Source organism: Loxodonta africana, chromosome 7, assembly GCF_030014295.1.
Source record: "Loxodonta africana isolate mLoxAfr1 chromosome 7, mLoxAfr1.hap2, whole genome shotgun sequence".
In the NCBI taxonomy this organism is placed as follows: Eukaryota; Metazoa; Chordata; class Mammalia; order Proboscidea; family Elephantidae; genus Loxodonta; species Loxodonta africana.
The window spans coordinates 71,953,081-71,977,190 of NC_087348.1; the positions used below are offsets into that span (position 1 = coordinate 71,953,081).

Sequence of the window (24,110 nt, forward strand, 5' to 3'; positions counted from 1 at the left end):
GATGTAGACTTGATCATTTTAGAATCAATCTCCTTTGTGTGACAAGACACCAGCATGACTTATTCTCAGCTTGGATTTGACCTGCTGCTAAATGCTGCATCCCTAGCATTTTCCAAGGCTGTGAGTTCAAGGTCATGTCCTTCCTAAAAGCTCATGGGGGAGGGCCTACTCAGCACTCCAGAGCTGGTGGAGGGGATGGAGGTCCTGGGGCTAGAGCAGTGTCCATTCCTGTTTGGACATGGTTGGCATTAATCATCATTATGGCATTTTTAATAAGTCTTGTGATTCCTGCTGAAAACCATCAAAGTAGCGGGAATATTTTATGCTCTTTAAGTAATTTCACAGCATTTGGGCCTCTGTCTCACCTTTACTTTATAGATGATTCCTCCTCATACAGCCCCAGGAAGTACAAAAGCAAGACGGCTCTTTTCCAAGGTCATTTAGTCAGTGATGACAACTGATTTCCACTAGTCCATTATTCTCATTTTCATGTGCTGGATTACCCACGGTGGAGGAGTGGAAAGCCATAGAGCTCTGGTGTTGGGGGAAGAAGAGCTGGAGTCCCCCTCTGGCTGTGCTGAGAACTGGCTCTGTGACCTTGGGCAAGTCTGGGATGTCAGGAGCAAAATGGGTGTGAACATTCAGAAACCCCTGCCTGGAGCTGGAAGGGCAAGAGCATGGATTTGTACCTCAGACAGGCCCATGACAAACACCCACTTGATCCAGGCAACCATTTTATCCTTGACTCCATATTGGATTTCCCAGCCACAATTGTATTTTGAATCCCAAAGGTGAGTTACAAGCACCCCAAGAAACTCCCATGCTAACTTAGGCCCTCCTTCCTCATTTCTTGGCTTTGCCTGCTCAAGGATTTTTATCCCAAAGAGATTTGATTTTGTATATGAATACTCCATCAACCCTCTAGCCAAAAGGAAGTTAACTTTTCCTGTATAATTTTTTCACTTAGGTCATAAGGATTTATTGTTGTTGGTTGCTGTCAAGTCAGCTCTGACTCATGGAGACCCCATGTAAAACAGAATGAAAGGGTGACCGGTCCTGTGCTATCTTCATGATCGTTGGTACACTGGAGTCCATTATTGCAGCCACTGTATATTTTGAGTACCTTCTAACCTTTTTTTTTTTTTAACCTAGGGGGCTCATCTTCCAGCACTACACCAGACAATACTCTGTTGTGATCCATAGGTTTTTCATTTGGCTAATTTTCAGAAGTACAAATCAACAGGCCTTTCTGCCTAGTCTGTCTTAGTCTGGAAGCTCCTCTGAAACCTGCCCTCATGGGTGACCCTGCTGGTATTTGAAATATTGGTGGCATAGCTTCCAGCATTGTAGCAACACACAAGCCACTACAGTATGGCAGGTGGTGGGTTCTAAGGATACATAGTTATAAACAGAGGGCATTTTTTCCCTGAAATGAATCAGTGATCATAGAATGCTATAGAGGCCTAAGACACGTACACTTTGGAAGGCTGTGGGGCAGAGTGGAAAGTAGTGAACTCTTTGGAGTTAGGCAGACCTGAGCTTAAATCCCTGCTTATTCCTTACCTTCTGTCTCATTTTGGGTATGTTATTTAAAGCCTGATGGAGTAGTGGTTAAGTGCTATGGCTGCTAACCAAGAGATCGGCAGTTCAAATCTGCCAGACGCTCCTTGGAAACTCTATGCTCTGTCCTATAGGGTTGCTATGGGTTGGAATCAACTCCACAGCAGTTGGTTTTTATTTAAAGTCTATGATCCTTGATTCTTCTCCTTTATCATTCGAAGATAATGTCGTTGTTGTTAGGTTCTGCCGAGTCGGTTCTGACTCATAGCAACCCTATGCACAAGAGAACAAAACACTGCCCGGTCCTGAGCCATCCTTACAATCGTTGTTATGCTTAAGCTCATTGTTGCAGCTACTGTATCAATCCACCTCATTGAGGGTCTTCCTCTTTTCCGCTGACCCTGTACTCTGCCAAGCATGATGTCCTTCTCCAGGGACTGATCCCTCCTGACAACATGTCCAAAGTATGTGAGACGCAGTCTCGCCATCCTTGCTTCTAAGGAGCATTCTGGTTGTATTTCTTCCAAGACAGATTTGTTGATTCTTTTGGCAGTCCATGGTGTATTCAATATTCTTCGCCAACACCACAATTCAAAGGCATCAATTCTTCTTCGGTCTTCCTTATTCATTGTCCAGCTTTTACATGCGTGACATCTTTGCTCTTCAATACTTTAAAGAGGTCCTGTGCAGCAGATTTACCCAATGCAGTGTGACTTTTGATTTCTTGACTTCTGCTTCCATGGCTGTTGATTGTGGATCCAAGTAAAATGAAATCCTTGACAACTTCAATCTTTTCTCTGTTTATCATGATGATGCTCATTGGTCCAGTTGTGAGGATTTTTTTTTTTTTTTATGTTGCAGTGCAATCCATACTGAAGGCTGTGGTCTTTGCTCTTCATTAGTAAGTGCTTCAAGTCCTCTTCACTTTCAGCAAGCAAGGTTATGTCATCTGCATACAGACACGTGGGGGTTGAAGATAATAGTATATGGTAATTAAGAACAAGGACTCTGGGGCTACGTTGTCTGGGTTTGCGTCTTAGCTCCACCACCTTCTACCTCTGTGACATTGAGCTACTCCCTTAACCTCTCTGTATTCCGATTTCATCATTGATGGAATAAGAGTAATAATACTACCTACCTGGAATAGAGGAAGCCCTGGTGACACAACTTATTCTCAGCTTAGATTTGACTTGCTGCTAAATGCATGCCCAGCCATCTCCCAAGGCTGCTAACCGAAAGATTGGCAGTTCAAACCCACCCAGCAGCTCCACAGGAGAAAGACCTCCAGCGATCTGTTCCAGTAGAGATTAAAAAAAGAAAAATTACTGCCTACAAAATCCTATGCAGAAGGTTCACTCTGTCACATGGGTTCACTATGAGTGAAAAATCGACTTGATGGCACCCAACAACAATAACACTTTGAACAGTATGGTTGTTGAGCGATTGAATGAGTAATATATGAAGCATGTTTAGAATAGTACCTGGCACGTGGTAATCACTAAATCAGTGTTAGCTGTAATTATCGTTTGCAGGGTGGTCATGAAGCTTCAAAAAATTAGAATCTAGAATAGTGTTTGGAACTTCATATGTATTTAATTGTTGAATGAATGAATGAATAAAGACTGGGATGGGTTGATGTAAAGTACTGAGCACAGTGTCTGTATATAGTACGGGAGAGAAGTGGCCACAGAACCTCAGCCTTTCTGCCCTGACATCAGAGACAGTGTGCTAGGGCTGACTTGGACCATCATGAGCTGATTGTATACATCCTTTCCCAACTCTGTGTGTCTCTCCCCAGCTCAGAGTTAGTGGCATCAGGTCAGTAATTAGAAATCATCTATAACAGGAGTATTTACACCATAGAAATTGGCAAACATTATAAATCAATATATTTTGTTGTTGGTTGGTTTTTTGTTGTTTGTTTTGTTTTGCTTTTTTTAAAAAAAAAAGAGCCACTGTTAAACATTAATTAGAGCCTAGTACATCCCTCACCAGCCAAGGGAGTATTTGTATGTCATCTGCCACAATCATCCTCAGAATCCAGTTTGGACATTTTATTGAAGAATACAGGATCTTTGGGAAAACAAGCCATTATATAGAAGATAGGAGGGTGTTAATGGGTGTCACGAGACTGGCTTTGGAGTTCCTACTAAGTGAAGAGTGTATATATATTGTGGGTTTTGGTGGTAGCTAATGCCCCACTGACACCAAAAAATAGACCTGAAAAGAGCTGGGTCTGTTAGGTGGTAAGTCTGGGACTCTCTATATCTGCCAAGACTAAATTAATGCTTGGAGTTTCCCAGGAAGATTGTGACACCGTGTTTGGACTTTGTAGTCATCTTTTATATGCCATTTGCAGGGCTCCTAGGTGGCGCCTTCTCCTAAGTCCCTACCATAAATGGCTAGATCACTCCTTCTGAGTTAGGGGAACCATTTAAGGCCATTCCAAATCTACTTCAGTAGCAATTGACTTTGAAGAAGTGCAGCTATTAAGTGGGCTGGACAGAAGTGCAGCTGGTTAGTATAGCAGACAGAAGAATGAAGCCCATGGAAGGCATTTGTAAACTGGTCAAGATTTGAAAGCTTGTCTGGAGTGATCTTAAACGGAGAGGAGGCACAAAAGGAGGCTGCCTTGGGGCTCGGGACTCAGGGCAGTCTGTGCTGCTGGGATCCCAGCAGTCCAAGCCTGGCGCACCATCATTCATCAGCAGGACCCTCTGAGTCCAGAGCCCCCATGCCAGATTCCTCATCAGGGGAGGGGTGGCATCTTTGTTTATTCTTTTTTAGCTCCCCAGATGATGTAGGTGATCAACTAGGTTTGACAACCATTGCATCCTTATGAATAATCTCTCTTTTAAAGTGTGTTGACATAGCATTTGTGTTCCAATGACCCTAAATGGCTTTAGAGGAAAGCCACTTAATCTTCTGATCTGAGGAAGACCAGCTAAGGTTCACTTTTAAAGGAATAACAGAAATATGCTGTGCTTTTAATCTTTAAATTAGCACCATTGGAGACTAGCAATTATTAACACTGCTCAGTGGTGGGTGTTCACACCCCCGTCCCAGGCAACTAGAGGAAGGGAGTGGCAGCTCTCTAATCCAGGCTGGGCTTCTGGAGACAGAGTTGAGCTTGAGGGAGCACAGAGCTCCTCTGAAACTGTGGGGTAAGCAGAAGGGGACAAAAGGCAGTACCCCGTGCAGAGGGCTGCTGGGCAATGACAGGGGACAGTCCAAAGCATCAGAGCCAAAGGTGGCCAGGCAGAGAAGTAAAACCAGTGGGGAAGTGAAGAGTCTGTAACTAAGGGCAGCAAGATGGAGCCAATGGGCTTGAGGGAATGGAGAGAAACACTACCTTAGCAGGTAGTGGTGCTGTTGTTATTAAGTGCCATCGAGTTGATTTTAACTTACAGGGACCCCATGTGACACAGCAGAACTGCCCTATAAGGTTTGCTAGGCTGTATCTTTACAGGGGAAACCCTGGTGGTATAGTGAGTGGTTAAGAGCTGCGGCTACTAACCAAAAAGTCCAGAGTTCGAATCCATCATTGGAAACCCTATGGGGCAGTTCTACTTTGTCCTTTAGGGTCACCATGAGTTGGAATCAACTCAACAGCAAAGGGTTTTTGGTTTTAATCTTTATAGGAGCAGATTGCCAGGTCTTTCTCCCGAAGACCCACTGGGTGAGCCCGAACTGCCAGACTTTTGGTTAGCAGCCGAGTGATTAACTGTTGCACCACCAAGACTCCTTGGGCAGATGTGGGGAAGCCTTTTTCAGACAGAGTCCCTGAGGCTTCTGTGAAGGGCAGGGACCATACACAGTCCAGAGGAGGGTCCTTTTACCACCCTGTTCCAAAGCCAATCTTCTTTGTTTATTTCAGTTGTAATCAAGCTTGGCTGCCCATCAGAGTCTTACAGGGAGCTTGTATGAAACTCAGATTCACTGGTCCCACCCTACATCTACTGGGTCGGACTCGTACGGAGTGGTGCTCTGGAGCCTGTGTTTTTATTTACCAAGCTGGTTCTCGTGCAGGCCAGCTTTTTATCCTAGGGAGGCAATGTATACTGTAGAGGTGAAAAGTGGGGACTCAGGGAACAACCTGATTGAATCTAAATCCTAACTCCTCCTTTTACAAAGTGGGTGACTTTGCACCTTCATTGCTTCCTCTTCAAAATGGAATGATAGTAATATTAGCTACATCAGAGGATTAAAGGATTAAATGAATTAATAGATGAGAAGTGCGTAGAATAATGCCTGTGCGTCATTTTTATTATTCTTTTCTTTATTAAATATTAGCCAGTTAATTTAGAGACATGGAGGTAGAAGGAAGTAGGGTCACCATTTTGAACCTCAGTCATCACACACAGGCGCATCATACACAGAGGTCAAGGGCTGAAAATTCAAATGCTTTCAAGGACCAAACAAGAGTGAACCAACTGGTGAGAGCTATAGTGATTTGAAGAATGTACGACTGTCTCAGTTTTGGTTCCCCCCGAAGCAGACTCTGATACAGGATTTGGAAGCAAATTCATCTATCTGGTCAATGATCCCAGGAAGCAGTGGTAAGGGAGTGGGGACATGAGTCCAGGAAAGGAAAAAAGCCAATGAAGCAGACGTCAGTAAACAAGTTCTGCTGCCTATACGCTATGGGCTTGTGGAGCTTGGTCCTGGTGGAGGCCAGCAGGAGACTGTGTAGAACTTGGCTCAGAGTTGTCCCACCTGAGAGGTAAGGAAGCTAGAGTATTCAGCCCCCAAGTCCCATTCCTCATTCAGTGAGGCCTACTGACAGTGGTAATTCCACAGCACTTCTGGCTTATCCTAAGGCCCTGTGGTCAGAGAAAGAAGGAAGCCAACAATGTGTATGGAAAGGTGAATACCAAGAGATACGGGGAGGGTGCCAATAGTCAGAACCTGCTGCATAATTTGTGAGGCCCAGTGCAAAATGAAAATGTGGGCCCCCTTGTTTGAAAATTAAGAATTTCAAGATGATGACAGCAGACCTTTAAACCAAGGCAGGCCCTCCTGAGCATGGGGTCTTGTGCAACTGCACAGATCACACACCCAGCCTACAGACAGGATCTGTTTGGAAGCCTTCCAAAAGGGACAGCGCCTATTCAGCAAATTATCACCAAGTAGGAATGCCTTTCATGGCAAAGAAAATATGACTCTGAGCAGGTGCAGCCCTGGGGCTGCCAGTTTGCAAATTTTGTGTCATGGATTGAATTGTGTCCCCCAAAAATGTGTATCAATTTGGCTGGGCCATGATTCCCAGTATTGTTATTATCCACCATTTTGTCATCTGATGTGATTTTCCTATGTGCTGTAAATCCTACCTCTAGGATGTTAATGAGGCAGGATTGGAGGCAGTTATGTTAATGAGGCGGGGCTCAACCTACAAGATTAGGTTGTGTTTTAAGTCAATCTCTTTTGAGATACAAAAGAAAGAAGCAACCAGAGAGACAGGGAACCTCATACCACCAAGAAACAAGAGCCAGGAGAATAGCACATCCTTTGGACCTGGGGTCCCTGTGCTGAGAAGCTCCTTGACTGGGGAAGATTGATAACAAGGACTTTTCTGCAGAGTGGACAGAGAGAGAAAGCCTTCCCTGGAGGTGGCACTCTGAATTTGGACTTCAAGCCTCCTAGACTGTGCGAGAATAAATTTCTGTTTGTTAAAGCCATCCACTTGTGGTATTTTTGTTATAGCAGCACTGTATGACCAAGATATTCTGCAAGGGCACCTATGCAGATTCCTAGGAATGGAATTAAGAGCTAAGCAGGGTGTCCCAAACTCAGCACTGTTGACATTCTGGACCAGGTAATTCCTTGTTGTGGGGGCATGTCATGTGCACAGCAGGATGTTTAGCAGCATAGCAACATCCCTGCCTAGTAGCAATGTCCCTCCTCCTCAGTCATGACAATCAAAAATGTCTCCAGACATTGCCAAATATTCCCTTAAAAGATGGGGGGTGGGGATTGTCCCCAGTTGAGAACTGCTGAGCTATAGAAAAGTAACAGAACTTAGGTCTTCTAGCTTCAATCCATCCCCCTGTGCCTTCTCACCAACTCTACCAGGCTCTGATTCTCAGACCCTGTAGACCATGCCATTTAGGAGGCCTCAGTGTCTGGGGCACTATTTCGGTTCCTGAGATACTTTTTAAGAAATTTACCTTCCCTTTTTCTCCTCTTCTTCCTGCTCTTCTTCTCTCTCTCCCTGTCTCTCTCTCCCTTTCTCCTTCCCTTCCCCACCTCTGAATAGTGCACACTACATCCTTTTCAAATATCCAATAGAATGAAACCCCGTAAGGATTGTCTTATGCAGAGCTATAGCCACAGCAGCTAGATCAATGCCTGGTGCATGGTAAGTGCTCAGTGTTTATTGTACGAAAGAATGGTGGCCTCCTCTGTCACTCCTACTTCCCCAAAACCTGAAACAGATACGGGAAACTATCATCAGAGCATGGAAGGAAAGATGAGGAGCCGGACTCCATTCTCCCCGGCAAGACTAGAAAGGCCATTTTGCTAGGATGCCTGTGCAGCTGCCTTTGGAAGAGCAAAGCCCCAGTGGGCATCGATTTGACAATCTTTTATTTCCTTTATGCATGGGGTCAGAGCGTTTCATTTGGTGTTTAAATTAGATTAACAGCCAACGATGCCAGACTGCTCCTGCATTTTGTTTCTTTTGAGGTGATTCCATGGAGCTAACTGCTTTTATGGGAGCAGTGCAAGGGGCAGATTTAGGAAGAGAGAAAGAGCTCTGTTTGACTCTGCTGATAAATTCCCCACTTTTACTGAGCCCCTACCAGTTGCTGTGAATCGATTCTAACTCATGGCAACCCCATGTGTCAGAGAGTAGAACTGCTCCAGTGTTTTCAATGGCTGGGATCTTTTGGAACTAGATCCCCTGGCCTTTCTTCCAAAGTGCTCTGGGTGGATTAAACGGCCAACTTTTCTGTCAGTTATTATTTATAGCTGAGCCCTTATTCATTAGCATTACCGAGGGACTCTGACAGCCTCTAAGTCTGAAGAAGTAAGAGAAGTGAGAGCAAGCAAGCTGCCTCCACTTAGCTAGCTCTGATGGACAGCACCACATGGAGACCACGGAGAGTGGCCTGTGACCTCCTAAGAGGCAAATGGTGTTTCATCAGCATGACTGCTGGGAGTGCGTGTGCATAGGGCACTCAGAGGCCAGCAGGGAAGGGGTTTGTGGACAACAGAAGGGGGCTGGAGGAACAACACAAGCAGGATGACACCTGGCCCCATGCAGGGTGCAAATTGTATTTCTCTGTCAACACTGGATATTGACAGCTCAGCCATTGATTCTGAGTAGGCAAAGTCACAGAAAGGGGACTCTCTACCTCTTCTTTTCCCAGCACATTTAAACAAACACAAAATACAGCTTTCCTCCTTCCTTCACAATTATACTCCTGTCCTACCTTACCTACCAAGACACTTTGATTTTAGCTGAATACTATCGTTTTAACAGTATTTATTTATAAATATTTCTTGCAGGTTTTAGCATATGAAATGTTAAAATGTATGTTTTAAAAATATATTTTATTGTGTTTTTGGTGAAAGTTTACACAGCAAATTAGGTTCCCGTTTAACAATTTCTATACATGTTTTTCAGTGACATTGGTTATATTTTCCACATTGTGTCAACATCCTCATTATTTCCATTCTGGTTGTTCTGTTTCTATTGATCTAGCTTTCCTGTCTCCCCCCTCACCCCCCCCCCACCTTCTCATCTTTGCTTTAGGGTAAATGTTGACCATTTGATCTCATATAGATGATATCTTTTTTTTTTTTTTTTAAGGAACACAGTACTCACAGGTGATATTATTTATTTTATAAGCCAATTTATTATTAGCTGAAAGGTGACCTCAGGGGATGGATTCGATTCAAGGTTTAAAGGGTATCTCAGGACAATAGTCCCAGGAGGTCCTCTAGTCTGTAGTGGTCCAGTAAGTCTGGCTTTTTATAAGAATTTGAGTTTTGTTCTACAATTTCTCCCATTCTATCCAGGACCATCTGTTGTGTCTCTGGTCAGAAGGATTGGTAGTGGTAGCCGGGCACCATCTGGTTCTTCTGTGGTTCATGTAGGCAGTTAGTCCTGTAGACTAGTTTCTTCTTTGAGTCTTTGGTTTCTTTCTTTCTCTTTTGCTCCAGATGAGTAAAGACCAACAGTTGTATCTCAAATGCTGGCTCACAAGCTTTTAGGAGCCCAGTTGATACTTACCAAACTAGGATGTAGAGCACCATCTTTATGGACCATGTTCTGTCAGTTGGTCAAGATGTTGCATGAGAATATGGTCATAAGCCTTCAAACCCAGTAAATCAACCCCACAAAGTATTTGGTTATATCTGGGAAGTATCCATGACTATGCTCCCTATGCGCTTTATTATATATGTGAATATATGTGCAGCACACACAGGCATGTATATACATATGCCTACAAATTTACCTATATGTGCACACATATATACTCACATGTACTTTCCTATACACATATATGCGTACATACCTACCTATGTAACCACTCACATATTTTTTGGTAGTTCCTGCTGTTGTTGCAAAATTGTTTATGTTATATAGCATTTACCAATAACGTCCCTTATTCTCGTGTACTTCTTAGTGTCATCATTAGCCTTAGTCAGGTTGTACACACTTCACCCACATTTGGTGTTGCCTTTCACATCACCAAAAATAGCATGTGTCTACTGTCTAGAGAGTGATCTCCCTCCCTCCCCTTCCTACCCTTGGTAACCACCAAAAAACATTGATTTCTATATGCATAACTATTTTCATATTTTTATAAAAGTGGGATCATCATTATCTATTAGAGAAATGCAAATCAAAACTACAATGAGATACCATCTCACACCAACAGGGCTGGCATTAATCCAAAAAACATAAAATAATAAATGTTGGAGAGGTTGTAGAGAGATTGGAACACTTATACACTGCTGTTGGGAATCTAAAATGGGACAACTACTTTGGAAAACAATTTGGCCCTTCCTTAAAAAGATGGAAAAAGAAATACTATATGATCCAGCAGTCCCACTTCTTGGAATATATCCTAGAGAAATAAGAGCCTTCACACGAATAGATAAATGCACACCTATGTTCATTGCAGCCCTGTTTACAATACCAAAAAGATGGAAACAACCAAGGTTGTTGAGTGGCTAAACAAATTACGGTATATTTACACAATGGAATACTATGCAATGATAAAGCCATGAAACATCTCATAACATGGAGGAATCTGGAAAGCATTACGCTGAGTGAAATTAGTCAGTTGCAAAAGGACAAATATTGTATGAGACCACTATGATGAGAACTCAAGAAAAGGTTTAAACACAGAAGAAAACATTCTTTGATGGTTATGAGGGTGGGAAGGAGGGAGAAGGGTATTCAGTAACTAGATAAAAAAAAAAATTTTTTTTTTTTTTTTTAGATCGTAGACAAAAATTACTTCAGGTGAAGGGAAGGACAAACACAATACAGGGGAAGTCAGCACAACTGGACGAATCCAAAAGCTAAGAAGTTTCCTGAATACAACCAAACACATCGAGAGACAGAGTAGCAGGGGCAGGGGTCTGGGGACCATGGTTTCAGGGGACATCTAGGTCAATTGGCATAACAAAGTATATTAAGAAAATGTTCTGCATCCCACTTTGGTGAGTGGCATACGGGATCTTAAAAGCTAGCAAGCAGCCCTCTAAGATGTGTCAATTGGTCCCAACCTACCTGGAGCAAAGGAGAATGGAGAACACCAAAGACACAAGGAAAATATGAGTCCAAGAGAAAGAAAGGGCCATATAAACCAGAGACTCCATCAGTCCAAGGCTAGAAGAACTAGATGATGCCTGGCTACCACCAATGACTGCCCTGACAGGGAATACAACAGAGAATCCCTGATGCAGCAGGAGAAAAGTGGGATGCAGACCTCAGATTCTAATAAAAAGACCAGACTTAAGAGTCTAACTGAGACTGAAAGGACCCCAGAAGACAGGGACCCTGGACTCTCTGTTAGCCTAGAACTGAAATCATTCTGGAAGCCAGCTCTTCAAAGATTAGACTGGGCTATGAGACATAAAATGATACTGGTGAGGAGTGTGCTTCGTAGCTCAAGTAGACACAGGAGACTATGTGGGCAGCTCCTGTCTGGAGGTGAGACGGGAAGGCAGAGGGAGACAAGAGCTGGTTGAATGGACACAGGAAATAACAGGGTGGAAAGAAGGAGTGTACTGTCACATTGTAGGGAGAGCAACTAGGGTCATATAATAATGTGTGTATAAGTTTTCGTATGAGAAACTGACTCAAATTGTAAACTTTCACTTAAAGCACAATAAAAATATATATGAAAAAAAAGCGGGATCATAAAATATTTCTCCTTCTTTGATTGACTTATTTCATTCAGCATAATGCCCTCCAGGTTCATCCATGTTATGTCCTGTGAGCTCATCACTATTCTTTATTACTGCACAGTATTCCATTTGTTTATCCATTCGTCCATTTATGGGCACTTAGGTAGTTTCCATCTTTTTGCTATTGTGACTAATACTGCAATGGACATAGATCCATTCGTGTCACTGTTATTAGGCCTCTAGGGTATATACCTAGGAGTGGAGTTGCTGGATCGTAAGGTATTTCTAGCCTTTTGAGGAAGTGCTATACCGTTTTCCATAGTGGTTGTACCATTGTACGATCCAACCAGCAGTGGATAGAGTTTCAATCTCCCTACAATCTTGCCAGCATTTGTTGTTTTCTGTTTGTTCATTTCTTTGCTTTTTGATCAGTGCCAATTTTGCAGGGGTGAAATGGTATCTCATTGTAGTTTTTATTTGAATCTCTCTGATGGCTAATGATTGTGAGCATCTTTTCATGTATTTCTTGGCTGCTTAAAGTGTTTGTTTATGTCCTTTGCCCATTTTTTAATTGGATTGTTTATCTTTTTGTTGAGTTGCTGAAGTTTTCTATATATTTTAGAGATTAGACCCTTATCAGCTATGTTGTTCCCAAAGATTTTTCTCAGTCTGTAGGTTCTCTTTTTGCTCTTTTGATAAAGACTTTTGATGAGCATAAGTATTTAATTTTTAGGAGGTCTCAGTTATGTAACTTATCTTCTGTTGCTCATGCATTTGTAGGTGTGTTTGAGAATCTATTTCTGAAAAAAATTAGGTCCCATAGTTTTGTTGCTATTTTATCTTCCAGGGACTTTATAGCTTTAGCTTTAACATTTAGGCCTTTCATTCATTTTAAGTTAGTTTTTGTGTATGGTATGAGGTATGGACCCTGTTTCATTTTTCTCCAAGTGGATATCCAGTTTTGCCAAGACCATTTGTTAGAGAGACTGTTTCTTCCCCGTTGAGTGGACTTTGATCCCTTGTAGAAAATCAGCTGCCCATATTTATGAATATTGTAAAAATAATTAAAGGCAGCTTTTTGCTGCTTTTGTTGTTAGGTTCCATTTAGTCAATTTGGACTCATAGCGACCCCATGTGACAGAGTAGAACTGCACCATAGGGTTTCCTAAGCAAACTACAGAAGTAGATTGTCAGGTCTTTCTCTCATGGAGCTGGCTAGTGGGTTTCGAGGAAAAAGATAAGACAGTGTAGCTTTAAACCAACACTTGAAAATCAAAGCTATAGTAAAGATAGAGAAACGAAAATGCTAATAGACTTCTTATAATTAGTCATTATGTTTGTCTCTGAGCTTCCTGGCAGCCTTGGCAAAGAGGCAAATATGACGAGTTACATGCTTGTGTTAGGTATAAGGAAGAGCACAAGCTCTTTATATCTTTTGGTAGGTAAATTCTGAGAGGTATTTATCATGTGGAACAAGGTGTAATATAACAAATATCTCAGACAACAGTTTTCTGGCAAATGCAAAAATACTTCTGAGATAGTTCTTACTTGCTTTTGCTAGTGACAAAGTTTGAAGGAAAACATGAAAACCTAATTAGGTACAGGTACTCTGCAAAGAGTGAGCCACTGTCACCCACAGTATTTTAGGACTTTTTTTTTTTTTTTTTTTAATAGCAGTTGTCTGGGGCTGAGAGAATTCTCTTTTCTAATCAGTAGTACATGTTTGGTATGCAACTGGCTGGGAATAGAATATTTCAGTAGCTGGTCCGCCAGAAACCTTTATTCTTGTTCACTGTTAACAGAGCTCCGAAGTACAAAAGGACAAGGAGCATTTACAAGATGCAAAGCCTTTTCATCTCTTGCTGCCACCCTTCTAAGCTGACTTTTTTGTGTCTGACTTCATTTCCTATGCATCAGGAGTTCACAGTCTTATCCAGCCCCAGCACCATACCAGAGTGTAGCCCCTGTTTCATTAGAATTTATTTTATAGCAAACCACCTAAAAGTTAGTAGCTAGAAACAGCAGCCATGCATTGGTTCACAATTCTGCAATGTGGGCTGACATAGCTGGGCAGCTGGGTGTTGGCTGGGCTCCCCCATGCATTTGCAGTCCCAGCTGATGGTTCACCTGGGGCTGGAAGGTCCAAGATGTCCTCGATCACATGCTGGGGCCTCAGTGGGAGGCCCAAGCGACTGGGTACTGCCTGGGCCACTCATCCTCAAGGAGGCTGGCTGGGCTTCCTGACTTAGCATCTCAGGGCACCAAGAGAGCAAAAGCAGAAGCTGCAAGGTCTTCTAAGTCTAAAATACACACCAGTGTTCCTGCTGCTGCATCCTGTTGCCAGAGGGCCAGCCCAGATTGAGCGTCCAAGGGGACTACACAGGGTGTGCATTCAGGAAGGTGGAATTCACTGGGGACTATTTGGTAGCAATCATCTGCAGCCCTCCTCAGACCAATACCTCGGTAATAGTGGCCCCATAGGCAGGAGTTCTCACTTAGGGGCTGCGGAGGGAGGATAGAGCACAGGTACCCACTCCCCTGGGGAGGGGGCTCTATGTCAGGTCATTTGGTGCTAGCCCCGTTCTCACTCCAAGCTCTGGGTAACCAAAAATACCAAACCAAACCCAGTGCTATCGAGTCAATTGTGACTCATACTGACCCTATAGGACAGAGTAGAACTGCCCCCCTAGAGTTTCCAAGAAGCGCCTGGCGGATTCGAACTGCCAACCCTTTGGTTAGCAGCCGTAGCACTTAGCCATTGCACCACCAGGGTTTCCAAGCTCTGGGTACTTATACTTAACTGCCACTATCAAAAGCCCAAATATCAGGCTTTATGAGCTATATTTAAAAATTCCAAAAAGGAAACGTGAGGAATGGACCTTTGATGTGTTTTAAGAAGCCTACTGACAACTGTGCTTGAAGACCTTGTAAGCTTGGGACAGGTTGAGTATGTCGCTCGGTGGCCAACTGCCGGACATTTGTGAGACAGTGGCCTCGCCAGGCCTCCCTCCTCCATAGGTCTACCCCTGTCAGCTGTGGCAATCAGAGATCACAAGGTCACTTTATATTGGCTAAAGTACAATAGACCATGTGCCTGCAGCAGCCCAAAAGTCAGCAGAATCTTCTCCAGGCTAGAATGGGGAACGCATCTGACAGTCCCCACCGGCCCTGGCATTGGACACAGGTCACACTGCTCAAAAGGATAACTTGAATAAGAATAAAGGCCATATGCTGATCACTTTTGCAAAAACCAGAAAGCTGGAACGACTAGATAACAAAGGCATTAGAAAACAGAATTAGGGGACAAAAACCATTTTGACATCCTGGAAGAACAGCCTGGCACCCTAACAGACAAGCAGCCCCCTAGTGTGCGAAGACAGCTTGGAGCAGCTGGCACAGTGCCTGGCACATGGCAGGGGTGTCACAGGACAGCAGCTCAATGTCACAGAAAATGGACTGTGTTTGGAGACAGAGACCCTGCACTCTAATTCTGCTCTGCGGGGATTAGCGTTGTGACCCGGGGCCCGTTATGAAGCCAGTTCTCCACGTTCTCTTCTGTAATATAGTGCTGATAATCGTACCTTTACGATTATTAGGAGGGCTAAATGGGGTTAACAGATGTGAAAAGCATATAGCACATTGTTGTTAGCTGCCATGGAGTCAACCCCCGACTGCTGGTGACCCCATGCACCATGGAACAAAATGCTACCCAGTCCTACACCATCCCCATAATCAGTCCCAGATAGGACCATTGTGATCCACAGGGTTTTCACTGGTTGATTTTTTGGAAGCAGTTTGCTAGGCCTTTCTTCCTAGTCAGTCATCTTAACCTGGAAGCTCCACTGAAACCTGTTCAGCATCATAGCGACATGCAAGCCGCCCCTACTGATAGATGGGTGGTGGCTGTGCACAAGGTGCATTGACCAGGAACCGAACCTGGGTGTCTTGCATGTATGTCAAGAATTTTACCACAGAACCACCAATGCCTCAACTACCACGTAGTAGACACTCAAAGGAGTTCCCCGGTGTTGACAACATTTAACACACTTGGCTGCTAACCAAAAGAGTAGAAGTTCGAGTCTACCCAAAGGTGCTTTGGAAAAAGGCCTAGAGATCAATCTCCTGAAAATCAGCCATTGAAAACTCTGTGGAGACCGATTCTACTCTGACGCACAGGCAGAGTCAACTTGACAGTACTGGTAACTAGTTTTGAGATGCTCAAAAAAAAAACAGAAAAAAGTTGCTTTCCCTCCCTTATTCCTCACAGCTTCCATCACATTGGGAGCTGTAAGGGAAGAGGGAGCAGACCTGCCCCAGAAATCTGAGCATGTGTCTCTGGCTGACAAAGCCCTCCCTCTGATGCTCTGGTCCAGGAGGGTGTTCTCCTGCCCTGCCAGACCCCAGAGTTAGAAGTCTGCAAGCAGCAAGGCCACAGGGACCAGGCAGGAAACATAAATGTGTACAGTGGCCTCATGCCACCACGGTGGCTACTTCGGGAACTGGAGCTGGTGTAACCTCCTGAAGACACCTGTTCCCCATTGCCATCAAGTTGATTCTCACTCATAGCAACCCTATAGGACAGAGTAGAACTGCCCCATAGGGTTTCCAAGGAGCTGCTGGTGGATTCAAACTGCCAACCTTTTGGTTAGCAGTGATACACTTAACAACTGTACCACCAGGAACAGCTGGTTTCAAATCTTTTACACATGATACTGACTGGCAGTCGAGTCCCAGAGAGGTGCAGTGGCTGGAGGTGGGAGAATGTGTCCCACTCAGTCCTCATTCTGTGGGAAAAGGCTGTCATAGGCTCTCGTCTTAGCTACCATGGAAAATATGAGTGTGGTTGCTGAGGAGCGAGGGGCTGCAGCTGAGGTTTTGTCCCATTGCTACAGGCTCCACTTACAGCTGTGAAGAAGCAGGGGAATGACTGCTTGGCCTGGTCCAAGGCCCAGCGAATACACAATGCCAGCTGCTCACGTGGGCACAACTCCTGGTCATCCATGTCCCAGAAGGATGGAGATCCAGGCAGTGGTCCAGGGCTGAGTCTTCACAGACTGTGCTTTCTCTGGGGATTACAGGAAGACTGGAGGAGGGCACTGGGGAAGAAGGAGGCAGCTGAGTGGATGAGGAGAAAAAAGTGACTTATTGTAAAAAGTAGAAGAGAAAATGCATGTGAGGCACTCCTTGTGCAGGTTGCTGTTGTTGGGTGCCTTTGAGTTGATAACAACTCATAGCAACCCCATGTGACAGAGTAGAACTGCCTCACAGGGTTCCCTAGGCTGTAATCTTTATGGGAGCAGATTGTCCTGTCTTTCTCCCGAGGAGCCATTGTGTGGGTTTGAACTGCCAGCTTTCTGGTTAGCAGCCAAGCGCTTAACTGCTGTGCCACCAGTGCAGGTTGCTGGGGCTTAATGCATACTGTTTTCCCTTCAAAGCTGAGCTGTGCTCGCCATTGTGGGGAGTGCCAGGGAAGGCCCGGGGATGGTATGGACCCTCCAGCCTCTCTTGGGAGTCAGACTGTTTTAATTGTCACTTCTGTCCCCTGCCCCCCACTATGCTAATGAGGCATTTCTCCCTAACAGAGGAACTGAAGGAGAAGCTGACAGAATATGTGGACAAGGTGAATGGCCAGAAGCCAGGCTTCATCAAGGTTGTACGCCACAGCAAGCAGGAAGGCCTCATTCGCTCCAGGGTCAGCGGCTGGAGGGTGGCCACTGCCCCTGTGGTGGCGCTCTTTGATGCCCACGTGGAGTTCAATGTGGGTTGGTAAGTGACTGTGCTGACCACTTTGGGAGAGGAGGATGAGTCCCAATGTAGTTTAGGGGCTTTGGCTAGAATGAGTACAAAGCATGCTGGGACCTCAGTGCTGGGCCAGAGGGAAAGGAGAGAATTCTGGGGACAGGTGAGATTTGATTATGCGAGTGGTCTTGGCAACAAGGCTGGCCCTTCAGTTTGGGCGGCAGGATCAAAATACAGTGTCTGTATGGTGACATTAGATGTCACTCCATTAGCATGGTCCTCTAGGAAATATGATCAGGGAATGGAGTCACTGTCAAGGGCAAAGCAGAGTGCCCGCCTACACAGGGACTGGGCTCCAACCCCTGGGAAAAGGAGAGCTGGAAAAGATGGAATAGAAACCACACAGACAGGGCCAAGATGGAGTGGGCAGAGGTGGGCGGAGATGGCTTGATGGTGTCGCAGGGGCCCTGGGGTCCGCCAAAGCCAGCAGGCCAGCAGTAACACATAACCTCAGATTCTCCCCACTGGCGAGCTAAGTCTTAGAATACCTAGGTTTCCCCAGTCAGGGCTGCTTAGGTGCTGAGTGGGGCAAGACAGCAGATAATAGGCTTCAGCGGCTGCAGCCCAGCAGAAACAGCCACCCTTCCTGGCATCCCTCAGGATCAGGAGGGCGTGGCACAGCCCACCGTGTGGGGGTGTGGGTGGGTGTGGGTGTGGGTCTGTGCATGTGTGGTGTGTGTGTGTGCGTGTGGCTTTGCAGAGATCAGGGCATCTGAGGCAGAGGTGCTGGTAGGGATGGCTGCCACCCCCTGGGGCAAGTAGGTTATCACCTTTTTAACCAATCTGCCTGAGGACCTTGGTCTGCTTTCCTGCCCCAGACTCCACAGTGCCGTCCTCTGCCCCCCTGGAGTGGGCTGAGAAGGGCTGGTTAGCAGGAATGAGCCTCAGGGCACAATGGGCCCTATAGCGAGGGCTGGCTTCTGGCATGCTTCTGCATAACGAGCCCAAATTAAGGTTGCAACGCAGCTGTTTTTTGTCGTTGAAGTCTCTGTTTGCCGTTTGCGACTATTTAAAAAAACATTTTCTTTGGATTTATGGTGAGGATAGGACAGGGACACTAAGCATTTCCAGCTGATTTGAATAAACAGTTATGCAACAAATGTAATATTAATGAGGAGCTTGTCATTCCTGTCTGCAAACACATCACTTGCCTCACGTCTGCGGGGGTCTCCTGGCTCCTTGGGAGAGCCTCACATGCCACTTCTCCCTGGGCAGGTGGGGAACGTGTGGGGTGGGGGCAGAACGCCGGCCCGAGTTTGGAGGAACCAAAGCAGCATTGCATGACTGCTGGAAGTAGGTGTGTTCACACCTACAAGTGTCTGCCATTTTCATCTGTCTTTTCCTCTCGGTTAATACATTGGAGTTTAGCAAAATCAAAGCCCAAGTTGAAAGCTTACCATGGAGCCTCAGATGTCTTCTTTTATTCTTGTTTTTCTTTTTTAAGTCTTGATTTTTTTCCCTGGTGGCAAGAGAGAAAACAAGGAGGCAAAGGGAGAAGTCTCTTGGCTGGCTGAAATAACAATTTCTCAGCTCAGCTCGAGACGTGCTAAAAGTGTGGTGTCTTAGTCTCCTAGGGCTACCGTCACAAGATACCACATAGCAGGTAGCTTTAAAGACCAGAAATTTATTTTCTCACAGTCTGGAGGCTAGAAGTCCAAATTCAAGATGTTGGCAGGGTCATGCTCTCTCTCTGTCCACTGTAGGGGAAGGTCTTTCCTTGTCCCCTCTGGCTCTAGTAGCTCCAGGCATCTCTTGGTGTTCCTCGGCTTCTTCACATGCTACCTTCTCCTTGGGTGTGATTCTGTTTCCATGTCTTTTCTCCCTTTTTATAAGATACCACTCAGAAGGAATTAGAGCTAGGACCCACTACTCTGATATGCCTTAACTGGAAATATCTTCAATGAAAGATCCTATTTCCCCAAACAAGGTCACATTCATGGGTACAGGGGTTAAGACTTCAACATGTCTTTTTGTGGGACACCATTCAATCCATAACACATAGTCAGGCCTTTTGCCAACCCAGAGTTGTCAGACGATGGGCAGTGGAATAGAGATTCCTTCCCAGGGGGCAGTGCACCTCTCCATTGGAACTGGCCAGTGTTTGTTCCTCTTTCAGTGGGAAAGACCTTTAAGGGTTGCTAATCTGCTTGTTGTCCACCTTGGAAGTAGTTACCCCCTTTTTCCCTCTCTGCCCCTCAGGGCTGAACCTGTCCTCACCCGCATAAAGGAGAACCGGAAACGGATCATCTCGCCATCCTTTGATAACATCAAATATGACAACTTTGAAATAGAAGAGTACCCACTGGCCGCCCAGGGCTTTGACTGGGAGCTGTGGTGCCGCTACCTAAATCCCCCAAAGGCCTGGTGGAAGCTGGAGAACTCCACTGCCCCGATCAGGTAAAGCACCCTTTCCTGTGACTTTCTCTGCCTTGTCCTCCAGGCAAGAGCTTCCTCCCAACCCACTCCTGATTCTCCAAAGTCCAGCCCTACCCTTGTCCACTGGTTAATCCTGCTCAGGAGGAGTGGGATGGGATAGCAGATGAAAAGGAATTACAATATGACTTTTAGTCACTGTTCATAGGGCCTGATGATCCCTTTTAAAAGAGCAAGAGCACCCAGATTCCATTTGCAGTCTGAAAGGTATCATTTTAACAGATCACTGTAGGACACTACTGAGTGTCCACTACTGTGCTCTGTGCTGGGTATCCACAGTGATTAAGATTTGGTTCTTGCCCCCAAAATTGAAGAGGAATTGGAATGGATGTCCAATTGCCCTCATGAACAACTGCCTCCTTTGCCATGAGACCAGAACTGAATGATGCCTGGCTACTTACTGAATGATTTGATCAAAGATTTTGTAGAAGAGTCCTGATCAAAAGGGGGGAAATGTGGAAAAGAACTTCAAATTCTCATGGGACCAACATGTTCTAGAGCCATTGAGACAGGATGACTCCTCAGAACTAATGCGCTGAGGAAATCTTTAAACCTTAAACTAACACTATACCCAGAAATCATCTTTAAACAAAACGATGAAACCAAAAAACAAACCTGTTGCCATTGAGTCAATTCTGGCCCATAGGGACCCTAAAAGACAGAGTAGAAATGCTCCATAGGGGTTCCAAGGAGCAGCTGGTGGATTTGAACCTCCAACCTTTTGGTTAGCAGCCAAGCTCTTAACCACTATACCACCAGGGCTCCGTATGCTTTAGCTTGATTAGAAAAGAATGTCTGCCATAAGCATTGTGTTCTTTTGAAGAATTATAAATACGAGATCAAACTGACAATAGCAAATGGAAAGGTTAAAGGAGAAGCATGGGGGCAGTGAGTTTATGTTGATGATGATGAAACAAGTTGGAAAAGGATATCGAGAAAGATGACACAACTTGAAGAATGTAATCCATGCCACTGAATTATCTGTGTAGAAATTGTTGAATTGATATATGTTTTGCTATATATATCTTCACCAAAAATAAAATTTAATAAATTAATAAGCTTTGGTTTCTGACCCCAAAAAGTTGGCATCTACTAGAGACAGACAAAATAGTTTTTATACGTTATAATGAGAGACCTGAGATGGACACTGAATGGAAGACCAGACCAGACCTGTTGCCATTAAGTCAATTCCAACTCATAGTGACCATAGCAGCTCTATAGGACAGAGTAGAACTGCCCCATAGGGTTTCCAAGGAGCACCTGGTGGATTTGAACTGCCAACCTTTTGGTTAGCAGCCGAGCTCTTAACCACTGAGCCAGCAGGGCTCCTGCCCTTAAAAATCCAGCACAAACATTATGCTCTAACATTCTCTGTGGAGAAGCCTTTTCAGAGAGTGTAACATTTGTGCTAGGTTTTTAAGGTCAGGAACCCTGGTGATGCAGTGGTTAAGATCTCAGCTGCAACCAAAAGGTTGGCAGTCCAAATCCACCAGCCGCTCCTTTGAAATCCTACGGGGCGGTTCTACTCTGTCCTACAGGGTCACTATAAGTTGGAACCAACTTGATGGCAATGGGCTTGTTTTTTGTTTTTAAGGATGAGTAGGAAATTCCTGGAGTCCCTGGGTGGTACAAATGGTTAACAATTTTTCTTAGGTTGGAACAGCTAGTTAGAACAGCTAGTAGGTTCAGGAGCAAAACTTTATCCTCCAGTCTTTCCAGGCCTATTTTTCCTCAGTGGGGATGTGAGCTCGAGGACTCACTCCCACCCACTGCTGTCAAATCAATTCTGACTCATAGCGACCCTATAGGACAGAGTAGAACTGCCCCATAGGGTTTCCAAGGCCATAAATCTTTATGGATACAGACCGCCACATCTTTCTCCCATGGAGTGGCAGATGAATTCAAACCAATGACCTTTTCGTTGGCAGCCAAGCACTTTAACCACTGCACCACCAGGGCTCGTTGGGGCTCATTAGCTGTGTGCAAACACCCGGCGCAGAACCTTGCCGAGAGTGACACCCACTAGGTGAGTCAGCAGGAGCACACGTAGAGGGCTTCTCTGCTGAGAGCATTACCTCATGCTAAAGACTTTGAATTGTTCTGCTGTACACTGCTACTTTTCCTGCTGTCACCCAGCATTTATTGCAGCTGGAGGATTGGGTGGAGGAAAGAAAGAAAAGGAGAAATGAAGAATCCTCAGTGATGAGAAAACTGTCAATCACATGCAAATATGCCCTTCTTTGAAATTGGAAACCCCTCAAGGTGAAGAAACAGCTATTTTGCAGGCCATTTCTGGAGGACTGCTGATGTAGGAGGCAGCTCAGGCAGACTGGTGTCCTGGGAAAACTGCCCCTTCTTCATTCAAATCACAGCACATTTCTCCTGAATGCCTCACCCTCCTAAAGCAGGCTGAGTTCTGCATTGATGGAGGACACTGAGACTGCCTGAGCACTAAGGAACAAATACTCTTTCTGCCTCTGTTGGCTGTGTGTCTCTGAGAAGTTGCCTAGCCTTTCTGAGCCTTGGATTCCGTAACTATGAAATAGAATCAATTTCAACCTCACAAGGATTAAATTAGATTATGTAACACACATGAAAGTCTCTGGGATGTAACTAGCACTCAAAAGATCATTTAGAAAGATGCACTTGCCCATTGAAGAAGCCTAGGGACTCCCCCTAGGTACAGGATGGTTTAGAATCATCAGCCCGGCAGAATGGGGTCTCAGCCTGTTTTCTCCACATTCCTGAAATGCTGAGTGTGACAGGCACTCAGGAAGTCTGCTTCCAGGATATGTAGGAAGGGCCTTCCTCTAACTGCCAGATCCAGGCAGCAAATAAACAGGATCCAAAACAGTTACCCTGGGATCAATACAAGCTGTCTCTAGCCGGCCTGTTGCTTATTAACCAGTCAGGGTATTCAGTGGACACAATCAGGCTAAAAATGATATTGATTTATGCCCTGTCTCATTCCTGAAGGGATTAGAAATAGCTTACGAGAAAATGTAGAATATATCAAAAAACAAATAGATAAATGCCTGGAAAGACCAAAAGATCACAACAAATTAGATTAGAATGTAGTTGAGTAGACCTAGGTCCGTCACAGTTCTTAAAGTGAACCTGCAGACTTGTCTCTGAGCTTCCTGGTAGCCAAGGTGAAAATGAAACTTACATGGTCTTAGAAATAAAAATAAAGATAAAAATGTCCTACAAATCCCTCAGGGATAGCAAGGCTTTCTCTGACTAGCAGTTAACTTTGAAAGAAATTTCTTATGCAGGTCTTCCTAAAGGTGTCACTGAGGGATGCAGCAAACAACCATCTCAGAGGCATCCTGTTAGAACACAGTAGGAGATATCACCAGGCCTTTTTCATAACTTATACCATATGTGGACAGAGCACTAACGTACAGCTCCGAGGAAAAAGGAGCAGGGGTGGGCAACATAAAGTGGCAGCATCTTGTGGGGCCGTCTTCATCTAGGGGTTAAACCAGGAATGGCCTTCTAAAAACCTTCCGTACACATAATTTCTCTCAGTCAAGCTTTTGAAAAAAATTGAGTAACGGGAAACTTGAGGCTGAGATCATATTCCCTGGCAACGACCTGGAGTATAGGTTTACTGGCTGCTGATTAAGGTTTAGAGATGGGCAGAACAGAAGCAGTCAATACCAATGCAGTCCTCTGCAAGAACATTCGTTGTAAGGCAGCATATTTCTCTCCAGTAGCGTTCACCAGGCCCGTAGACAGAAATTGGCCACACCACTTCCAAGCTCAACAGTGGCCAGCTATTGGGTTGACAACAAAGATGTCACAATGAGCTGTCTCGCGGCTATAATGGGGATCAAATGAGACCGTGTGTGTAAAAGGCCCTTGCACACAGTGGGCTCACAACAAACATTTAACAGCACAATATTGTGGCAGGGGCTTAAGACAGTAGGTAAACAGAGATTACCATG

General features: G+C 44.9%; 1 protein-coding gene across 1 annotated transcript in view; it reads left to right on the forward strand.

The window, feature by feature from the left end:
* Positions 1-24,110, forward strand: part of GALNT18 (polypeptide N-acetylgalactosaminyltransferase 18) — a 396,475-nt gene that overhangs the window by 258,984 nt on the left and 113,381 nt on the right. The window contains exons 4-5 of the mRNA XM_003412001.3: positions 17,511-17,694; positions 19,927-20,124. Coding sequence (XP_003412049.1) covers positions 17,511-17,694; positions 19,927-20,124 — 382 coding nt within the window. The remainder of the gene's footprint in view (positions 1-17,510; positions 17,695-19,926; positions 20,125-24,110) is intronic.